This window comes from Juglans regia, chromosome 1 (assembly GCF_001411555.2).
Source record: "Juglans regia cultivar Chandler chromosome 1, Walnut 2.0, whole genome shotgun sequence".
Taxonomy (NCBI): domain Eukaryota; kingdom Viridiplantae; phylum Streptophyta; class Magnoliopsida; order Fagales; family Juglandaceae; genus Juglans; species Juglans regia.
The window spans coordinates 9,487,976-9,505,946 of NC_049901.1; the positions used below are offsets into that span (position 1 = coordinate 9,487,976).

The following is a 17,971-nucleotide window of genomic DNA, read 5'->3' on the forward strand; positions in this document are numbered from 1 at the left end:
TCCTATAAAAGATGTTCAATCAATCAGATTGGGGAGGTGAGTTTAGTAAATTACATCCTATCCTCACTTCTAATGGCATCTCTCAGTGTCTCTCTTGTCCCCATTTACACCATCAAAATGGCTTGGTTGAACGCAAACATAGACATTTAGTGGAAACATGCCTCACTCTCTTTGCTGGGATGATGCCTTTTCCATTGTTGCTTATCTTATAAACCGATTTCCTTCTCCCTTCACAAAAAATAAGTCCCTTCCTGAACTACTCTACAATCAAACTACATATTACAATTTTTTTTTTTTAAACATTTGGTTGTGCTTGTTGGCCTCCTTCTTTGGCCATACAATAAGCAAAAGATGGACTTTTGATCCTCTCATTGTGTCTTTCTCGATTATAGCACTAACCACAAAGGCCTCCATTGGTCGAATTTTCATTTCTACTAATGTCATTTTTTATGAACATATTTTCCCATTTGCTACACTTTCTATGTCTGTTTCTTCTCCTAACAATATAGCAGGTACTATATTACCACCAACAATTCGTCCCCCACAGTCAAGCCCTTCATCTACAATTTCTAAAGACCCTCCAATGGTCACTGCCTCACCTTCTCCAACACCAACTATGGTTTCTACTCCTAATCCAATGCATTCTCAAGTGTCTTAGACATCCATGCAAACTCGAGCTTGCAATAATATTTTCAGGCCCAAAAGATTTACGGATGGCACTCTAGCTCACCAACCTATTGCACTTTTCACCACTACACCAGCTTCGGGTCCATCAATTACCGGTCCAACCCTCACATATTTAGCACTCATGAAGCCCATATCTTTTAGCAGTGCAGTCAAATTTTTTGAATAACGTCAAGCCATGAACGAAGAATTCACAGCTTTCATGGAAAATGGCACATGGACTCTAGTCCCTCCAAAGATGAATCTAGTCATTTGCAAATGAGTATTTAAAATCAAATATCGGGCCGATGGATCACTTAAAGAGATATAAGGCCTGTCTTGTGGCTAAAGGGTACCACCAATAAGAGGACCTTGACTATGGTAAAACTTATGGCCTCGTTGTCAAGCCCATTACAATTCGTCTTATTCTTTCTATTTCCATTTCATCAAATTGGATTATTCACCAATTCGGTGTTAAGAACGCCTCTCTACATGGCATTATTGAAGAAGACGTCTTCATGACTCAACCTCTGGAGTTCAAACATCCATCTTTCCCTGACCATGTCTATCATTTGAAGAAATCCCTGTATGGCCTGAAGTAGGCCCCACAAGCATGCTACTCTCGGCTTAGCTATAAACTTCTTGAATTGAGCTTCTTGGGCTCCAAATCCGATACCTCACTATTTATTTATAGATGTGAGTCAAATCCGATTTATATCCTCAGATACGTTGATAACTTTGTTATAACTGGGCCAGATCGGATGCTTATTACCCAACTTATCACTACTATTTAGTCTGTGTTTGCACTAAACAACATTGGGCTATTGCATTATTTCCTTGGAGTAAAGGCTCACTTCACTGCAGATGGGCTTTATCTATCTCATCATCTTCAAGTCTTCTAAGAGCATTGTCATTGGCTTCATCAAAAGCTTAGCCAAATGTAAAATTTGATGAATTTGATCAAAATCTAGCTGCATTGGATTCATCAAAAGGATAGATGAGAAGTTGTGAGCTACAGTAAATTCATAGTATCCTTCAAATTTGAAGTGTTACTATTCATCAAGCAAATGTATTTTTTATTGTGTTTTAATCTTGCAAGTTGAATGCCATTGGAGTAAAATGACTTGACACTCTTCCTCCCATTTGTCATTGGAGTAAAGTGTAACCGAATGATTTTTTTTTATATATTTTAAATTTCTATTTGAATAAGAATTAATGATTTTTCTAACTGATTTTCTATTTCAAGAAAAAATTAATTGAAAAAATATATTTGTTGGATAATTAAGTTGAGGAAAAAAATTAGTTGGGAAACAATAATTTAAATATAAATTAAATTATTAATTAACATATGGTTAGTGTAGTTCCAAAAAATTAAAAAATAATATTATTAAAAAAATAATATTATATTATTATTTTGATGAATCAAATGACTAATCCAATGTGGAGTTTTGGCTAAGGAAGTTTTAGATTTATGCAAAATATGTAATTTTCATCAAATTTTGAAGATGACTTTGATGAAGCTAATGCCAATGCTCTAAGACTTTGACTAGGCTGGATGTCCTAACAATTGCCGCTTCGCCACCGGCTACTGCCTCTTCTTTGGATCAAACCTCATTTCATGGAGCTCCCGCAAGCAAAAGACTATCTCCCATTCAAGCACCGAAGTAGAATATGGGGCCATTGGCAACACCACTGCCTAACTAATTTGGGCATAGTCTCTCCTCAGTGAACTTTGTCTCAAGCTACCTCAAAATCCAACTCTTTGGTGTGACAATATCGATGCAGCATATCTCACAACCAATCCTATTTTTCACTCACAAATAAAACATATATCCATTGATTATCACTTTATTAGTGATTAAGTATTCTTTAAATCTCTCTCCGTGGAGTTTCTCTCCTCTAAAGACCAACTAGAGGATGCTCTAACTAAACTACTGCCACCTGCTCGGTTTTCTTCCATTATACACAATCTCAACATACGTGAATTGCCGTTAACATTGAAGGGGTGTATCAAAACAAAGCCTGATTCATCTGCAACAAACTCCAGCTCAAAGGAAGATCAAGTCAAAAGCATATCTGATGCCAACTCCAACAACACAAGCCAATCCTTTCCAACTCAAATTTCAAATGTAAAAGACAAGGATAAAGTTAGGTAGCATTTCTTTTTGAATTTCATATTTGTAACAGAACACATGTACAGACTTAATATAAATAATCCCTCATGCTCCCAAAAATGATTACGAGAAGCACACTCCAAAATCTCTATAGTGGTGATCTAACAAATCTTAGACTCGAATGAAGTTCTCCTAGTCCCACCTCACAAAGAAGATGAATGCTACTCATTATCCCACTTACTTTATATATTTTAAAATTATTTTTTATTTTTTTATTTCATTTTATTCTTGTTAAATTAATTGAGTTGTTCTACTCATCATCTATACACCATATACTTGTTATAGGAAAAATGAAAAATGAAAAAATAAAAATAAAATAAATATAGTATATGAAGATGATAAATAGAATTATTCTTATCCATATAATTGGCTGCCACTCTCCTTATATATCTCAGCAACAAAAAATAAATTCAGAAAAATCATGAATATCTTTAAGTGTGTCTCGCATGATTACCATGCATGAATAGACTGATTAGCAGCCATAAACAAACTTTCTATCATTCCCAACTTTTATGGTCACAAGAACTTGTTATCCTTTTGAACGATTATGAGTCGTCTTCTTTCTTTCTTTCTTTCTTTCTTTTTAATAATAATAATACCTCATGTATTGAATCATAAAACTAGTTTGGTATAGCAAAGTTTCATAAAATGAAGACAAAAACATAATAATGTAAGCATAAACTAGTCTTATGTGGCGATAACACTTATTCAAAGGTCTAACTCTGTAAAATAAATCTACTCTTAGCCCTCCTGCTTCATGTCCATGCCATCATCATCTTATCTTCTTATAAGCTTTGAGAATCAACTAAGCACGCAATTTATGCACTTGGAGTTGTTGTCACAGTGGAGAGAAGTTGAAGAAATACGGTGTATTCTGTGCAAGTCTGGAACAACCTAGGGTGACAGAGAGTGGCGGCACAATGGCGGCGGCAACATCCTTGAGAATCCTTTAACACTTTGATGATATGAAACTTAGTGGAGTGTATAGGGTTTACCCTAAGGAAGAGGGACTGCACAAGTGTGTGTGTGCATGCGTGCGTTTGGGGCTGCCTTTGGTTTGCTAATAGGCTTAGGTAGGGTTAAGGTTTCACTTAAGTATAGAATATTCGTTTGTTTTTACAGATGTGATGAATTGAGATAAAAGTTAAAAATTAAATAAAATATTGTTAGAATATATTTTTTAATATTATTTTTATTTTGATATTTGAAAAAGATAATTTATTTATTTTATTTTGTATAGAGATAAAAAAAATTGTAATAATTAGGTAAGATAAAATAAATTAAAAAATTTTCTAAAAACAAAGAGCATTAGAAATTTAGAGATTCAGGACATACAGGCTGAAGTGGGCATACGGGCTGCAACGATTATGAGTCTATTTATCGTTAAAATTACTTTATGAAAAAAGCTAAAGACAGTCGCTTTGTGTAAGCGCGGTGCAAACACCGGCTGATGTGGCAAAAAATCAAAACGCCCCGTTTAGTGATCCCTTCTTCTATTTCTCTCTCTCTTTCATTACCCTCGAGTTCTTAGCTTTCAGAAGTTTGAAGACAAAATGAAAAGAGAAAATACAGAACCAATATAGTTCTTACCTCTCTAAAGACGATCATGGAAGATTTCGAGAAGAAGGTTTCTACTACAGAATCAATGGAGGCCGAAAATACTATAGGTTGCTCTGATTCTTCCAGAATCCTCCGTCTGCTTCGTAGGTTCCTTGCAGTACAACAACGCAGAGCTGAAGCCTATGCCAACGCTCAAAAAGTACGTCTCTTTTTCTCCGCTAATTTATTTCTGAGTTACTAGAAATAAGATTCTGATTATCTATTGTTTTTCCCTTCATTTCAATGTTTGTTTATTTTTGGTTGTGTTTTCTGAGTATATGGATTTTTGGTAATGGGTTTTCTGGGTTTTTCTTCATTTTCATTTTGGTGCCTCCTCTACCTGCTGTAAAAAACTTGAAGACTCAAAACTTGGGACCAAGTCAGCTGGAAGCCAGATCCCAAAAAACAATGAACCAAATGCAACTTCCAATTGACATATGTCCTAGAATATTGTCTGTTGATGAAGATGGAAAGTCTATGTCGCTTGCTCTGAAAAGAGTATTCAGTTTGCGAGAAAAGCTCCTTCAAGATCTGTCAAAATTAGCTAAGCTACCAAGGGAAGATTTAAGAATGGAAGCAGAAAATACAAATCAAGTTGGCAACTAAAAACCCAAACGAGCAAGAAGACAAATATCCAGAGGACCCCAAGCTCTGTTTCAGTGTTTTTGTTTGGATTTTTCTTTCTCATTTCGGTTTCGCGCGAGCATGGTCTTTTGTCTTTCTTTTTTTCTTTATATATATATATTTATATATATATATTATTTGACGTGGCCTCAACGACTCTGCACCGTTTGCATGAACCTACAGTACGTAGAAGAATTGAAATTACTTTACCCGCCACCTCACATATTCACCATTATATAATATTATTCTTTACAGAAGAGGGACGAGGGAGGATATTAATGATTGGGCTTTACGCAAAGGGTTGCTTGGAATGCCGGGCATGCCCTCCTGGGGTCAGCACCAAAACCATATGTGCCTTTAATGATTGGGTGTCTCAATAAATTTTAGTTAAAATTTGATTAAGAAATTTATTTTTATAAATTTAACTAGTCACTTTTTAACAATATAAAATAATAGACTCAACAAATTTATCATTATTTTATTAAAATATTGATTTTAAACTTTTTATTTATTTTAATTCTAATTGTAATTTAAATATTTATTTATTATTAAAATTAATTTTTTAACGTTCATATTATTCCAACGAATAAAATTTTTTAACCATTTTTTTTATAACCATAATATTTTTTCAATTGATATATGATTATATTAAAGTTTATGGTTGTATTAAAATTTTTAAGACAAAATGCTCATGAAAAGAGATCAACCAACTCTACCAGAGCTTCATACGAAAAGTAATAACATCAGCCCACGGGCACATTAGAAAAGTAAGAAATTGAACAGAAGAATAAGATACTGAAAAAACACCAACCCATGGGCACAAACCAACCAGAGCTTCATACGACTAGTAATAGAACACTCGATGACAACAATTTATGCCAAAATTTTATTTTGGCCAGCAACTGTGGCTAAATAAATTTGACCTGTGAAAATATTGAAAGTTAAAATTATTATAATTTTGTTGAGTCCGCTATAACTTATTTTTATATAATTTAATTTAACTTTAACCTAATATTAACCCTAACGAAACCTCATAAGATGTAGTTTGAATCATCATGTTTATGCTTATTCCTTGCGTTGGTATCGGACCCATAAAAACTGACAGGGACCATCTTTACTCTTTACCTTTGTCAGCAAGGTTCCGCAGATCAGTACTACGTACGTCTGCTCCCGCTGCATGTTACTATTTGATGACAAAGCATTGCTTCTGTTTCTATCCAACTTGGGCTCGTTTAGATATGAATATTTACAAAATAAAAATAATTTTTTAATTTTAAAAATTTAATTTAATTATTTTTTTCATTTTTTAAAATTATAAAAAATAGCTTTGAATCAAATTATTTTATTATTATTTAAGTATTTTTTATTTCATATGAAAATATAAACCAATCAGAAATCTGAAAGTGTTTTGGCAGTTGGTTTGAGTGAGAGGTACGTTTGGTATGGCATTTGTGGGGGGTTTGGGGATTTGCAGTTGAATTTTTATGACATCAAGACCTGACAGCAAATCTTCTAAGTACTGCCATAGAAATCCGAATCTATTAGATGTCGGGCCATCATGATCTATTTGGGTCATTCATTGCTTGTAACTGTGGCAATCTCGTCCCCTTGACCCAATATCATGGAAATTGTTTTTTAAAAAATAAATTATATAACAATAAATTTATAAAATAATTTAATCATAATATATTAAATTATAAAAGAAATTGCCACTCACGTTTAGTCCTCTCCTCGCAACACGTGTAACCACTGCAAACTTTGTTGCCGCCGCAAACCTACACACACCCCCGAATTTATTTATTTATTTATTGCCTCATTTCCAGCAATCTCCACATCCAGAGGCGCGTTACTCTCATTCCCTTCAAAAACTACGCAGTCTCCCTGCCAACCCCACGAATTCTCATTTCCCGCAACACACGCGACACGCCGGCGTGTGCATAGAATCTTAGCCGTTCGTTGGCTGCACTTCCCCCGTGGGAACCAATAATCAACAATTCATTCCCTAATTATGTTTTTGCTTTTTCAAATTTAAATTCCCTCCTCCCCTAATTAAACAAAGAGTAGTGATACACCTACAACACATTTTACAACATATTGTACAACAATGTGTTAAATGAGGGGTATTATTATAAAATCATCTTATTTTTATAAGATGATTTTACAATAATACCCCTCATTTAACACATTGTTGTATAATGTGTTGTAAAATGTGTTGTAGATAAATCATTTTCCTTAAACAAAACGCAACCGCCTCTCACGTGAACAAAATGCCGTTTATCCTCTCCGTCATCTCCCACTATAAAATAGAACAAAACCCCCCTTCGTCTCACCGCCATTTTCCAAACCCTCACACTCTTCCCTCCCACTTTCTCACTCATTAAGCCACTTCTAACACAAACTCAGTGATCGAGTTCAAAATGCGGGAGATCCTTCACATCCAGGGAGGTCAATGCGGGAACCAGATCGGGGCTAAGTTCTGGGAGGTTGTGTGCGCGGAGCATGGGATCGACTCCACGGGAAGGTATCAGGGGGACAACGACCTCCAGCTCGAGCGCGTCAATGTCTACTACAACGAGGCCAGTTGCGGCCGCTTTGTTCCTCGTGCCGTGCTCATGGATCTAGAGCCGGGCACCATGGATAGCGTCAGATCCGGGCCGTACGGGCAGATATTCCGTCCCGATAACTTTGTTTTCGGGCAGTCCGGGGCGGGGAACAATTGGGCCAAGGGGCATTATACGGAGGGGGCCGAACTGATCGACTCCGTTCTGGATGTCGTCAGGAAAGAGGCGGAGAATTGTGACTGTTTGCAAGGTACTCTGGTATTATTAGTTTATAACTGTTTTCCGAAACTTTTTAATCGAAGTGTTTTTTCAGTTGAACTAACGGTTATGAGTTTATATTCAATTTAGTTTTGTATTCTATTCTGATTTTTTTTGGAATAAGTATTTTTTTAAATGTTGTGTTTCTTAGTGTAGAAATTGAATTTACAAACGTTTTAGGTTACTTATGATCTTTTATTTCATATTTGGCTTTTATGGGTTTATTGCGAATCTTTTGGGCCTACGTAGAGCGTAAATGTTTTTTTTGTCTTTGTTTTTGTTTTGTTTTTTGTTTTTTTAAATTAGCTGGTGTATTGTTCCTGTTAACGTGTGTTGCACACTCGCTATCGATCTCGGTCTCCTGCAACGCATGGACATGGAAGGTGAGGGTTCGTAATTGGTGAAACACTTCCGATACCTAAGTCAGCTCGTTATTTCGTTTAGAGAACTCAGGACGTAAGAATGTATTCTAACTTGAGATTTGGATTTTATACCTCCTGCCGAGGTGGTCCCCATATCCCGTATCAGGGGCGCCCGTCTTTCGTACTGGGTATCATGTCGTCGCCTCTAATGCGGCGTGGCTCCTTCAAGTCGTGTTGTATGTGACAGATTGATGAGTGCGGCCATCTTCCATGCATTCTGTCAGGGACGGGTTCTCGCTGGGGTCTCTATCCACGTTTCGTATCTGACCGTTCAATGCGGCATATCTTTGCTACTATGTGTGTGTGCAAGGTCGTGTTAGAGAGAATGCTGTCATATCTTTCCATGTCGACTCTCTTCTCGCGCTGGGTTGGGCCTCCTTCTTCTTATCCTGACTCATGAGCCGATTATGCTTTGGCCGCTAGGCCTCCTGTGGATGACTTCTGCTTATTTTTTGGGTATTTTTGCTACTTTGCTTTCCATACCAATAAAGTATGAATGGCAAAACTTTCATTAGAGTTACCCAATTCACGCTTATTTTCTTCATTAGACATTGTTAGGAAACAGTTGCACAATTCAACGTACTGAAAATGAAGTTGAAATCAACTTTTTTTTTTCCCTTCCAATTATGCAAATTAGAGTTAAGTTATATATATATATAATTGCCTAAATGGGCTGTGATGTTGATAGCCATTCTTTATTGGTTGATTGCAATTTGGAGTGAGAAAACTCCTATTGGTTGTGTAAGATTTTCAATGCTTTTGGGGGCAAACAAATTTTCATTGCTTTGTAGATCAGTTCTTCATGAATTGTTTTATTTTAGCTTCTTATTTTGTGGGGATTGCAGTACTAAAAGTAGCTGGTTACATAGTTTTGGAGGACTTGCTATTGTGTCTTGTGATTGTAACAAACTTGTTTCTCTTACTCAGGGTTTCAGGTTTGCCACTCTTTGGGAGGTGGAACCGGGTCAGGAATGGGAACTCTTCTCATTTCCAAGATCAGAGAAGAGTACCCAGATAGAATGATGCTCACTTTCTCTGTTTTCCCATCTCCTAAGGTGTCTGATACTGTTGTTGAGCCCTACAACGCAACGCTCTCGGTTCATCAGCTTGTGGAAAATGCAGATGAGTGTATGGTCTTGGACAATGAAGCTCTATATGACATATGCTTTCGAACACTGAAGCTCACCACCCCAAGTTGTGAGTTTCTTGTCCATTTTTTTTGCATGTATTTATCATTTTGATTTTTTAAGAACGTGACATACTGTATTATACTGTATTACCGTGATCACTCCTTTGGTAGATTGCTATGCAACACATTTTTTTTATGTAACTATGAATTAAATATATCATGGAAAGTAATTCCTAGGGGTTGGCGAAGTTGTAAGGGTCTTGGGGAGCATGCTCTCCTAAGGTCTAAGTTCAAATATTTGGGTGCAAACAATTTCTAAGGGTCATGTGCATTGGTGAAAAGTTGATGATTTATTTGATCTATGTAATGTGGGCACGCTAGATGGTTTAGTAGTTTAACTAGGTAAAAGATATGCGCTTGCACAGTCTCTGAGGTTCCTCATCATAAAAAAATAAAAAAAAAGATGCTATTATGGTGTATGTAGTTACAACTTACATAGTACGGTGTTCGAAAGATCTTTCTTTCTTTTCTTCTGTTTTCATGGCCGTTGGATTCTAGCTGTTTCTTGTACAATTTCCTTTTGAATGGCTTATTTTTCATGTTGTAACAACTGAAGAGATTCTTATAGAATATTATTTACCTGGAAATATTTAAGTGGGAGTCAATTTGAGAGGTATTTTTTTTTTGTAATTCGAATAATGTGAGTCAATCCATTTATCAATGTTTGACCTCTCTAATCAGCTTAGAAATGATTATTGTTTATTCCAGTTGGAGATCTCAATCACCTTATTTCTGCAACCATGAGTGGGGTTACTTGCTGCCTGCGCTTCCCTGGTCAACTGAATTCAGATCTCCGCAAGCTTGCAGTTAATCTGATCCCATTCCCTCGTTTGCACTTCTTCATGGTTGGGTTTGCTCCACTCACATCCAGTGGGTCACAGCAGTATCGGGCCCTTACTGTTCCTGAGCTCACCCAACAGATGTGGGATGCAAAGAACATGATGTGTGCCGCTGATCCTCGCCATGGTCGATATCTAACTGCTTCTGCTATGTTCCGTGGAAAGATGAGCACTAAGGAAGTGGACGAGCAGATGATTAATGTGCAGAACAAGAACTCATCCTACTTCGTTGAGTGGATCCCCAACAATGTTAAATCTACTGTTTGTGATATCCCTCCAACTGGTTTGAAAATGGCTTCAACATTTATTGGCAATTCTACATCCATTCAGGAAATGTTCAGGAGAGTCAGTGAACAGTTTACGGCCATGTTCCGCAGAAAGGCTTTCCTGCATTGGTACACAGGAGAAGGGATGGATGAAATGGAGTTTACAGAAGCAGAGAGCAACATGAATGATCTAGTTTCTGAGTACCAGCAGTACCAAGATGCTACAGCAGATGAAGATGGCTATGATTACGAAGATGAGGAGGAAGTTCAGGAGGAGGCCTAAGCAGTATTTGATTCCTGTTTCTCTTTCTGCTTGTGCAAGCTTTGATATGGCATTAATGTGTCGCTTTTGTTGCTGAATACCTTATTTGGGAGGCTTGATTTGTTGGAATTTGGTTGGTTTTTAGGCTTGTATCTCGTTTGCCTTTGTGTTTGTAGTCTAGGGATTTTTGTGTTACACAAACATGCCATGAGGCGTTAATGATTAATTTCTCATGTCTCTGTGATGTGTCTCGGGCTCTCGTTTGCGTTTGGTGTTTTAGTTAAGGGAGTTCATGTTTTTCAGTCATGCTACTATCGCGTTGCATGCCTTTTTGAGTTTTTGGTTGTGTAAACAAAATTAGAATGTTCTCTTATTTTGTTCGAGTAGTGATGAAGTCAAGAGTTTGCAGGATTGGAAAGAAGAATTACTTGTATTTGTACGGTTCATCAGCAGCATATAAAAATAAGAAGATATGCATGCATAAAGATAAAAGTCTGTCGAGCGTCTGTGCATGGTCTAGGCTCCAAACTTGGGGACTTTGGCAGTTGAGATTTGAGCAAGGAAGTGTTCTGCTACATAGCGCCTTTGGATTTTCCCAGTAGCGGTCTTCGGGAGAGAATCGGTGACAAAAACCTTTTTGGGGACTTTGAAGGCTGCAAGATTTTTGTTGCAAAACCTTAGTACCTCTGCCTCTTCAATGCCCGATCCTTCTCTTGGTATGATTGCACAGTTAATCTTGCAAGGGCAAAAGAAAGAGACGATCGATCAAAACAATATTATTGGGTGCTAGGCATTGACCATGTAACCATAAAAAAAAAATAATAATAAAAAAATAAAAAATTAAGTGAGAGATTTCACGGAAAACATCATAGAATTCAAGATTATTAATATTATTTCGAGATCATACACCATCATCTTCAACCTCTCTCTCTCCTCAAGCTCTCCTCGACCTCTTTCTCCAACTATCTCACCTCAAGTTTTGTTAAAGGAAAGTAATGAAAAAAATAAAAATAAAAAATAAAACCCCACACGTTAGGTGTGGGGTGTGGGATCAGCAACAGAGTTTTTGTTGCGTAAATTATCTTTCTACGTGTTTATATACAGATTTTCAATTAAGGGATTCCATGCAGTACGTGTTTATATACAGATTTGTTAGTTAATACTAGAATTAAATCCAGAAATAGTGTTTCTCTATTCTAAATTTTATATTGGTCTCCAATTATATATATAAAATAATATAATAATATTTGAAGTAGATTTTTATTTAAATGGTTTATGTATAAAGCTACTTAAAATTATATATAGGCGTGATTAAATGAAATCTGATCTGATCATGAAGATTGACTATGCATGTAGAAAGAAAAAAAAAAAAAAGGGAGGGATTGTGCTTCTTAACCAAACAAACCTCTTCGCCATATTTGTCATCAGGTACTCCAAAAACAACTGCTTCAGCAATATCAGGATGGGATAGAAGAACTGCATCCACCTCAATCGGCGATATTTTCTCACCTGCAACATATATATATATATATATATATTATATATATAGATTGTTAAATTATTTCTCAGCAAACTTTCAAATGCACCATGAAAATGTAGTAGTAGGCAGAGGATGGTACAGGTTTGTGGTAATCGCAATTTGATGCACACGCAAAAGTCTTGGATATAAGATTTTCGGAATTGGGGCAAAGAAGAAAAGCAATACCTCCACGGTTAATGAGCTCTTTGATCCGACCAACTAGATGCAAATACCCGTCCGAATCCAAATACCCGAGATCACCCGTATGAAACCATCCGAACCGAAAAGCAGCCTTATTAGCCTCTGGGTTATTTTTATAGCCCTTTGTCACGTTTGGTCCCCTGATGCACACCTCCCCACTCCTCTCTGCCTCTTGAACCACACCGTTCTCGTCCAATATCACCATTTCTTGACCCACCGGTTTTCCTACCGACCCGGGCTTGTGAGGGCCATTTTCCACTAACGGGTTCGACGACATGAGATGGGCCGCTTCGGTCATGGCATACGCTTCCAATACGGGTGCCCCGAATGAGTCCTCAAGCCTGCTCAATATGGCCGGCGCCAGCGACGCGCTGCAGCTCCGAATGAACCTGAGCTTCGGGTATGCGGGTTCCGGTTTATCCAAGTGCCGATCCAATATGATTTGGTGGATGGTCGGGACCGCGGTGTACCATGTGGCGTTGTATTGGATCATGTCGGGCCAAAATGTTGAAGCCGAGAAACGTCCGGCGGCAGGGAGAGCTACGGCGGCACCGGAGCCGAGCGAACTCAGCAACCCGGCTAATAGGCCGTGGACGTGGAATAGGGGGAGGACTAACACGGTTGAGTCCGACTCGCTGAGTTTATAAACCGCTTTAATGTTTTGCACCGAGGAGGCTAAGTTGAGCTGAGTTAGGGGTACACCCTTGGGGCGGCTGGTGGTGCCTGACGTGTGGAGAAAGAGCGACACGTCGTCGGGATCGTTGGTGAGATTGGAGACCGAGTTTTTTTCCGACTCGGACTGAGTCAGGGAGAGAGTGAGCTCTGCGTCGGCTTCGGAGAGTGTGGCTGTGACGTGAGGGATTTTCAGTTTTGATGCGGCGGCTTGGGCTGGGTCGTTTCCTTTTTCTGAGGTCAACAGGAGTTTCGACTCTGAGTCGGCGAGGTAAAACTCGAACTCGTCCGAGGTGTAGGCTGGGTTGAGCGGCGCAGCGGTGGCCCTGGCTCTTATCACAGCCATAAACATTATAACGAACTGTAATTACAAGAGCAAATAAACAAATTACTCTGAAATAATCTTCTATATACAATAAATATACAGTAAAACAAAAACGAAGAAGCTCATTCAGGTACCCAGAGGGTTGATGAGAAGAGTCATCACAAACCTCTTCAAAATGGGTCGCTTTCAAAAAACATCAAAATGCAATCTTTTCTTGGGGCATATTCATAACAGACTGGGGCATCGAACTTCAAATCACAGCCAAAAGTAGCTATATAGGTAAAAGAATTTAAGCTTTAATTAGGGTTAAGTTAATCTCATGTGAAACAATACGTAATGCTTTTGAATATGGTTTCTCAAAGCAACCAAATTGCCACACACATCTCGTAACATAATTAGGCTTCTCATGAGATAGCTTATTCATCAACCGATAATGAAAGATCCCCCCCCCTCCCCCCCCCCATATTTTATTTTCCGCCTCTTTCTCGACGATCAAACACATCAGGAATGGCTAAAGAAAGGATATATATTAGAAAGAACAAAACCTCGACGGTATTCGGGAAGACGAGCGCCACGACGTCGCCGACGTTTACATCAGCTGCGACAAGTCGAGAAGCGGCACTTTCGACGAGTTCTTGAAGCCGAGCGTACGTCAAGTCGAACTTTCCGGAGACTGAGAGGGCCCGCCGTGATGAGAAGTCTCCGGCTACGCGTCTCAACATCCCGGTAACTGTTAGATTCTCCATTTCTCAGAGAGAGAGAGATCTTTTTATTCTACAGTACTGATCTGGAAAAGAAGCAATATCGATGATATACGGATACATGACGAAGCCAGTCCCCGGTTACCGCGTGTATATATAGGAGAGGGTTTGATCGTTGAAGAGATTACATTTGGGATATTGTATGGCAATATTTGTGAGATTGGGCGGTTGATAAGATGGTAAATACCTTGAGATAAATAATTATTAGATATTCTTATAATATGAAAATTTATATTTCTAACCTATTATGAAATGACACATCATTAACTAATATATATAGAACATATAATATTAATAATTATAATGATATGTTATTTTTTCATTGAACGGAAGTACTACATGCATCATCATCTATAATCCCCAATAAAATATCTTAAAATATACTTTCGAAATGTTGTTATCCCCGTTACATCATTTATAATTTTATTTTTAAGCAATATTGTATAATCTTTATTTATAATATAAGTTTAGGTAATTTTATCTTTAAAATTATAAAAATATCTCTTTTAAAATAATATTTTTTTCATTTAATGAAGAACTTGCACATACAATCTCAAGTAAGGACTGCAAATAAAATTTTTCTTCATTTTTTGATATGGAACTTCTAAAGTTTTATATTTAACAAATTTAATTCGATGCGTATCATACATTACTCTCATTAATTGAGCCAAACCGTACTCTTTCCCCCCAACCACATCCACTCATACAGCCAAGAATACATGTTGATCAAACACTGCCATGGCTACCCACATAAGTATACACACATATATATATGGAAGACGTCATGATAAATTTGGACAAATATTGAGAGTCTTCAAAATAGCTTCCTTAATTGTATATGACAAGAGAATATAATTTTATTTGATAGAGAATATCATGTAATTAATGCATATAATTTAATGTAAGGAATTAATTATATATATACATAATACACATGATTTAATGATATACACCTACAATTTTTTTATAATTATTTTACAAGTAATTTTAAATCAATCAATTTAATTGTGCCACTTCATCAATCAATTTGCACATCAATAATATTATATTTAGTATATCACACAAGCTTGTAAATAAACATTTTCTATATATCTTGATATCAATATCTATCCGAGCTTTGACCCATTTTAATAAACAATGACATTTTAAAGGGCAGGGCCAGGGGTGATGAGATTAAGAGCATTGTCATTGGTTTCATCAAATTTATTTTTAAAACTTAATAAAAAATACATGTTTTTCATAAATATAAAACCTTCATATCCATAACTCCACATTGAATTAGGTATTAGATTCATTAAAATAAGAATATAATATTATCTTTTTAATAATAATATTTTTAATTTTTTCTTTCATATTTTGTAATTGCACTAACCATATGTTAATTAATAATTTAATTTGATACTTAAATTATTATTTTCTAATTAATTTTTTTCCTTAACCTAATTATCCAACAAATACATTTTGCCAACTCTTCTTCTACCTAACAATCATATATACAAATTATAATGCACAATTTTTATATAGTTTTGTAATTTTTATTCATGTTTAGGCTTAATATATTTATTTGAGACGTAGAAAAATATTAAGTTTATAAAGAGAATTGTATAAAAAATTACGAATTGATGTGATTTTTTTTTTATAAGAATTCATGTGATTTGAGCAACAATATAATGCACAATTTTCTATTTGATTTTGTTTTTAGCTTCATGTATGAAAACGACAATGTTTGGCCAGTCTCAATACATTCATTTAAGTGGTCCAGCCGCCAACGTCATTCAAATAAGTATAAAATAATCCGGATAGCTATGAATAATAGATCTTTAAATTTGAAAATGAAGATGAAAGTTCTATAACTCAAAGTTTAAGATTTGTGTATATAGTGAATCTAATACAGTAATTTTAAACTTAAATTCATCAAAATTTGAAGATTAGATTCATTTAATGAGTCCAATACTAATGCTCTTAGGTCACCAGTTCATCCCTACAATCTGCATGATTAATGCATGAGTTAAAATTAAACTTCGAAAAAGCAATTTGAGTGATTAAATCATAAAAGAGTACTTTAACGGATATGTGGAGGCATAGAGGTGGCGATGACTCATGACACGATATATGCATATATAATTCTATTTCTCTAGACTAAACTTTCAGTTTCAAGCCGCTGATGATACGAGACTTTGTCGTTTTCATTCATTTTTAGCTTGACGTACGTAGGTCGCTCATGCTCGATTAATGCACTTGATGTTGCACAAACAATAATATATATATTATTTACGGGGTGATCTGGCGAAAAGCACTGCAACTTGCTCGTCTTTGCCACGCATTCTTTCTTTTCAATATCTTTTAAATCTTGTTTTATTTTAGCTTTTAACTATCAATCTTTTACGATAGCTGATATATTATAACTTGTGTCATATGAAAGAGAGAAATATAGACGCCAAGTATATCATATTATAAACAGTAACAAGAGAATATCGAAACAATACAAAAATATGTTTTCAAGTAAACATACCTAACAATTGATAAAACTTGGTAATTCTTTTGAATAATATTAATTAGGTATTATAAATTTTTGGTACGCATATATTTTATAAAAAAGGTCCGGCCTTACGAGAAAAATTATTGTTTTAGATTTTTTTTTAATGGAATGTACTTTGTTATATAGTGTTAGCGGGAGTCTGGAGAGTACTTATATATTTAGAATTTGTACAAATCATTACTCAATTTTTATTATTTAAAAATTAGGGTGCTAGGAATTTTAACATTGTGACCATTTGAATCGAATTATAATATACTTTTTGCTATTTTTATTTTCAACAATATTACTTATACGTTGCTGATCATAATCCGAATCTTGGGGGGAAAATATAAGTATTTCTTAAAATGTTTACCTTGAAGGGTCTAAAATAAACTAGCGATCGAAGGGATAAGCGACCTTCGGTTGATCATGATGTATTAAACTATTAATATTAGCTCTTTAGCTTCGGGATGCCACGAGTACTTGATATCATGTTTATGCGAAAGGGAGAGATTCGACACGTACGTACGGCCAAAACCTTGTGCTTTTCAAATATATATAGTTATATATTTGCTCTATCAATCACTATATATATATAATTTTAACCAATCAATTACGGCCAGGATCAGCGAGTCACTGAGTTGGGATGATTAATTAGATTGGTTTATCATGATATATATATATATATATATATATATATATATATACACACACACACACGCACATATAATGCATAGAAACTTCAAATCATAACTCTCAAGGTCGACCTAACTACCTAAAAAAAGTTTAATCTAATACCCATCCAACAGAAAATCTAGGATATATTGCTAATATTATATGATAATTATGACAAGTGAAAAATAAGAAGATATTGATTTTAGATATTGTTTAGCGAGAAATTATATTTACAGTAAAAAAAAAAAAATTAATTTTTTAATAATAAATTTTACTATTTTTTAAAAAATTAAATACTTTATAATTATATGTAATATTAGTCTTGTATATCTGGCAAAGTAACAGGAAAAGTAAAAGAAATATGACCCATTGGAGAGTACGTACAACTAATTAATATTCCAGGATTATAAAATTATATAAATAAAACAAGCTAGAAGAGCCAC

The 17,971-nt window shown here is 35.7% G+C and overlaps 2 protein-coding genes across 2 annotated transcripts; one reads left to right on the plus strand and one right to left on the minus strand.

Moving 5' to 3' along the window:
* Window positions 1–7,364: 7,364 nt before the first annotated feature.
* LOC108998602 (tubulin beta-1 chain) lies at window positions 7,365–11,278 on the plus strand. The gene is made up of 3 exons (XM_018975191.2): window positions 7,365–7,871; window positions 9,229–9,498; window positions 10,199–11,278. Exons 1-3 carry the CDS (start codon window positions 7,478–7,480, stop codon window positions 10,876–10,878), a joined length of 1,344 nt encoding a protein of 447 aa, XP_018830736.2. The 5' UTR covers window positions 7,365–7,477; the 3' UTR covers window positions 10,879–11,278.
* Window positions 11,268–14,464, minus strand: LOC108998601 (oxalate--CoA ligase). Its single transcript, XM_018975190.2, has 4 exons — window positions 14,120–14,464; window positions 12,563–13,610; window positions 12,263–12,366; window positions 11,268–11,592 (listed from the first exon to the last, which is right to left on the minus strand). Exons 1-4 carry the CDS (start codon window positions 14,318–14,320, stop codon window positions 11,374–11,376), a joined length of 1,572 nt encoding a protein of 523 aa, XP_018830735.1. The 5' UTR covers window positions 14,321–14,464; the 3' UTR covers window positions 11,268–11,373.
* Between the last annotated feature and the right edge of the window lie 3,507 nt (window positions 14,465–17,971).

Excerpts from the sequence above, each read along its gene's own strand:
- LOC108998602 (XM_018975191.2), top strand. The coding sequence starts at position 7,478 with ATGCGGGAGATCCTTCACATCCAGGGAGGTCAATGCGGGAACCAGATC. Across the intron at positions 7,872-9,228 it reads GAATTGTGACTGTTTGCAAG|GGTTTCAGGTTTGCCACTCT; the intron begins GTACTCTGGTAT and ends TCTCTTACTCAG. Across the intron at positions 9,499-10,198 it reads GAAGCTCACCACCCCAAGTT|TTGGAGATCTCAATCACCTT; the intron begins GTGAGTTTCTTG and ends TGTTTATTCCAG.
- LOC108998601 (XM_018975190.2), bottom strand. The coding sequence starts at position 14,320 with ATGGAGAATCTAACAGTTACCGGGATGTTGAGACGCGTAGCCGGAGAC. Across the intron at positions 12,367-12,562 it reads AGAGCTCATTAACCGTGGAG|GTGAGAAAATATCGCCGATT; the intron begins GTATTGCTTTTC and ends TATATGTTGCAG. Across the intron at positions 11,593-12,262 it reads ATGACAAATATGGCGAAGAG|ATTAACTGTGCAATCATACC; the intron begins GTTTGTTTGGTT and ends TGCCCTTGCAAG.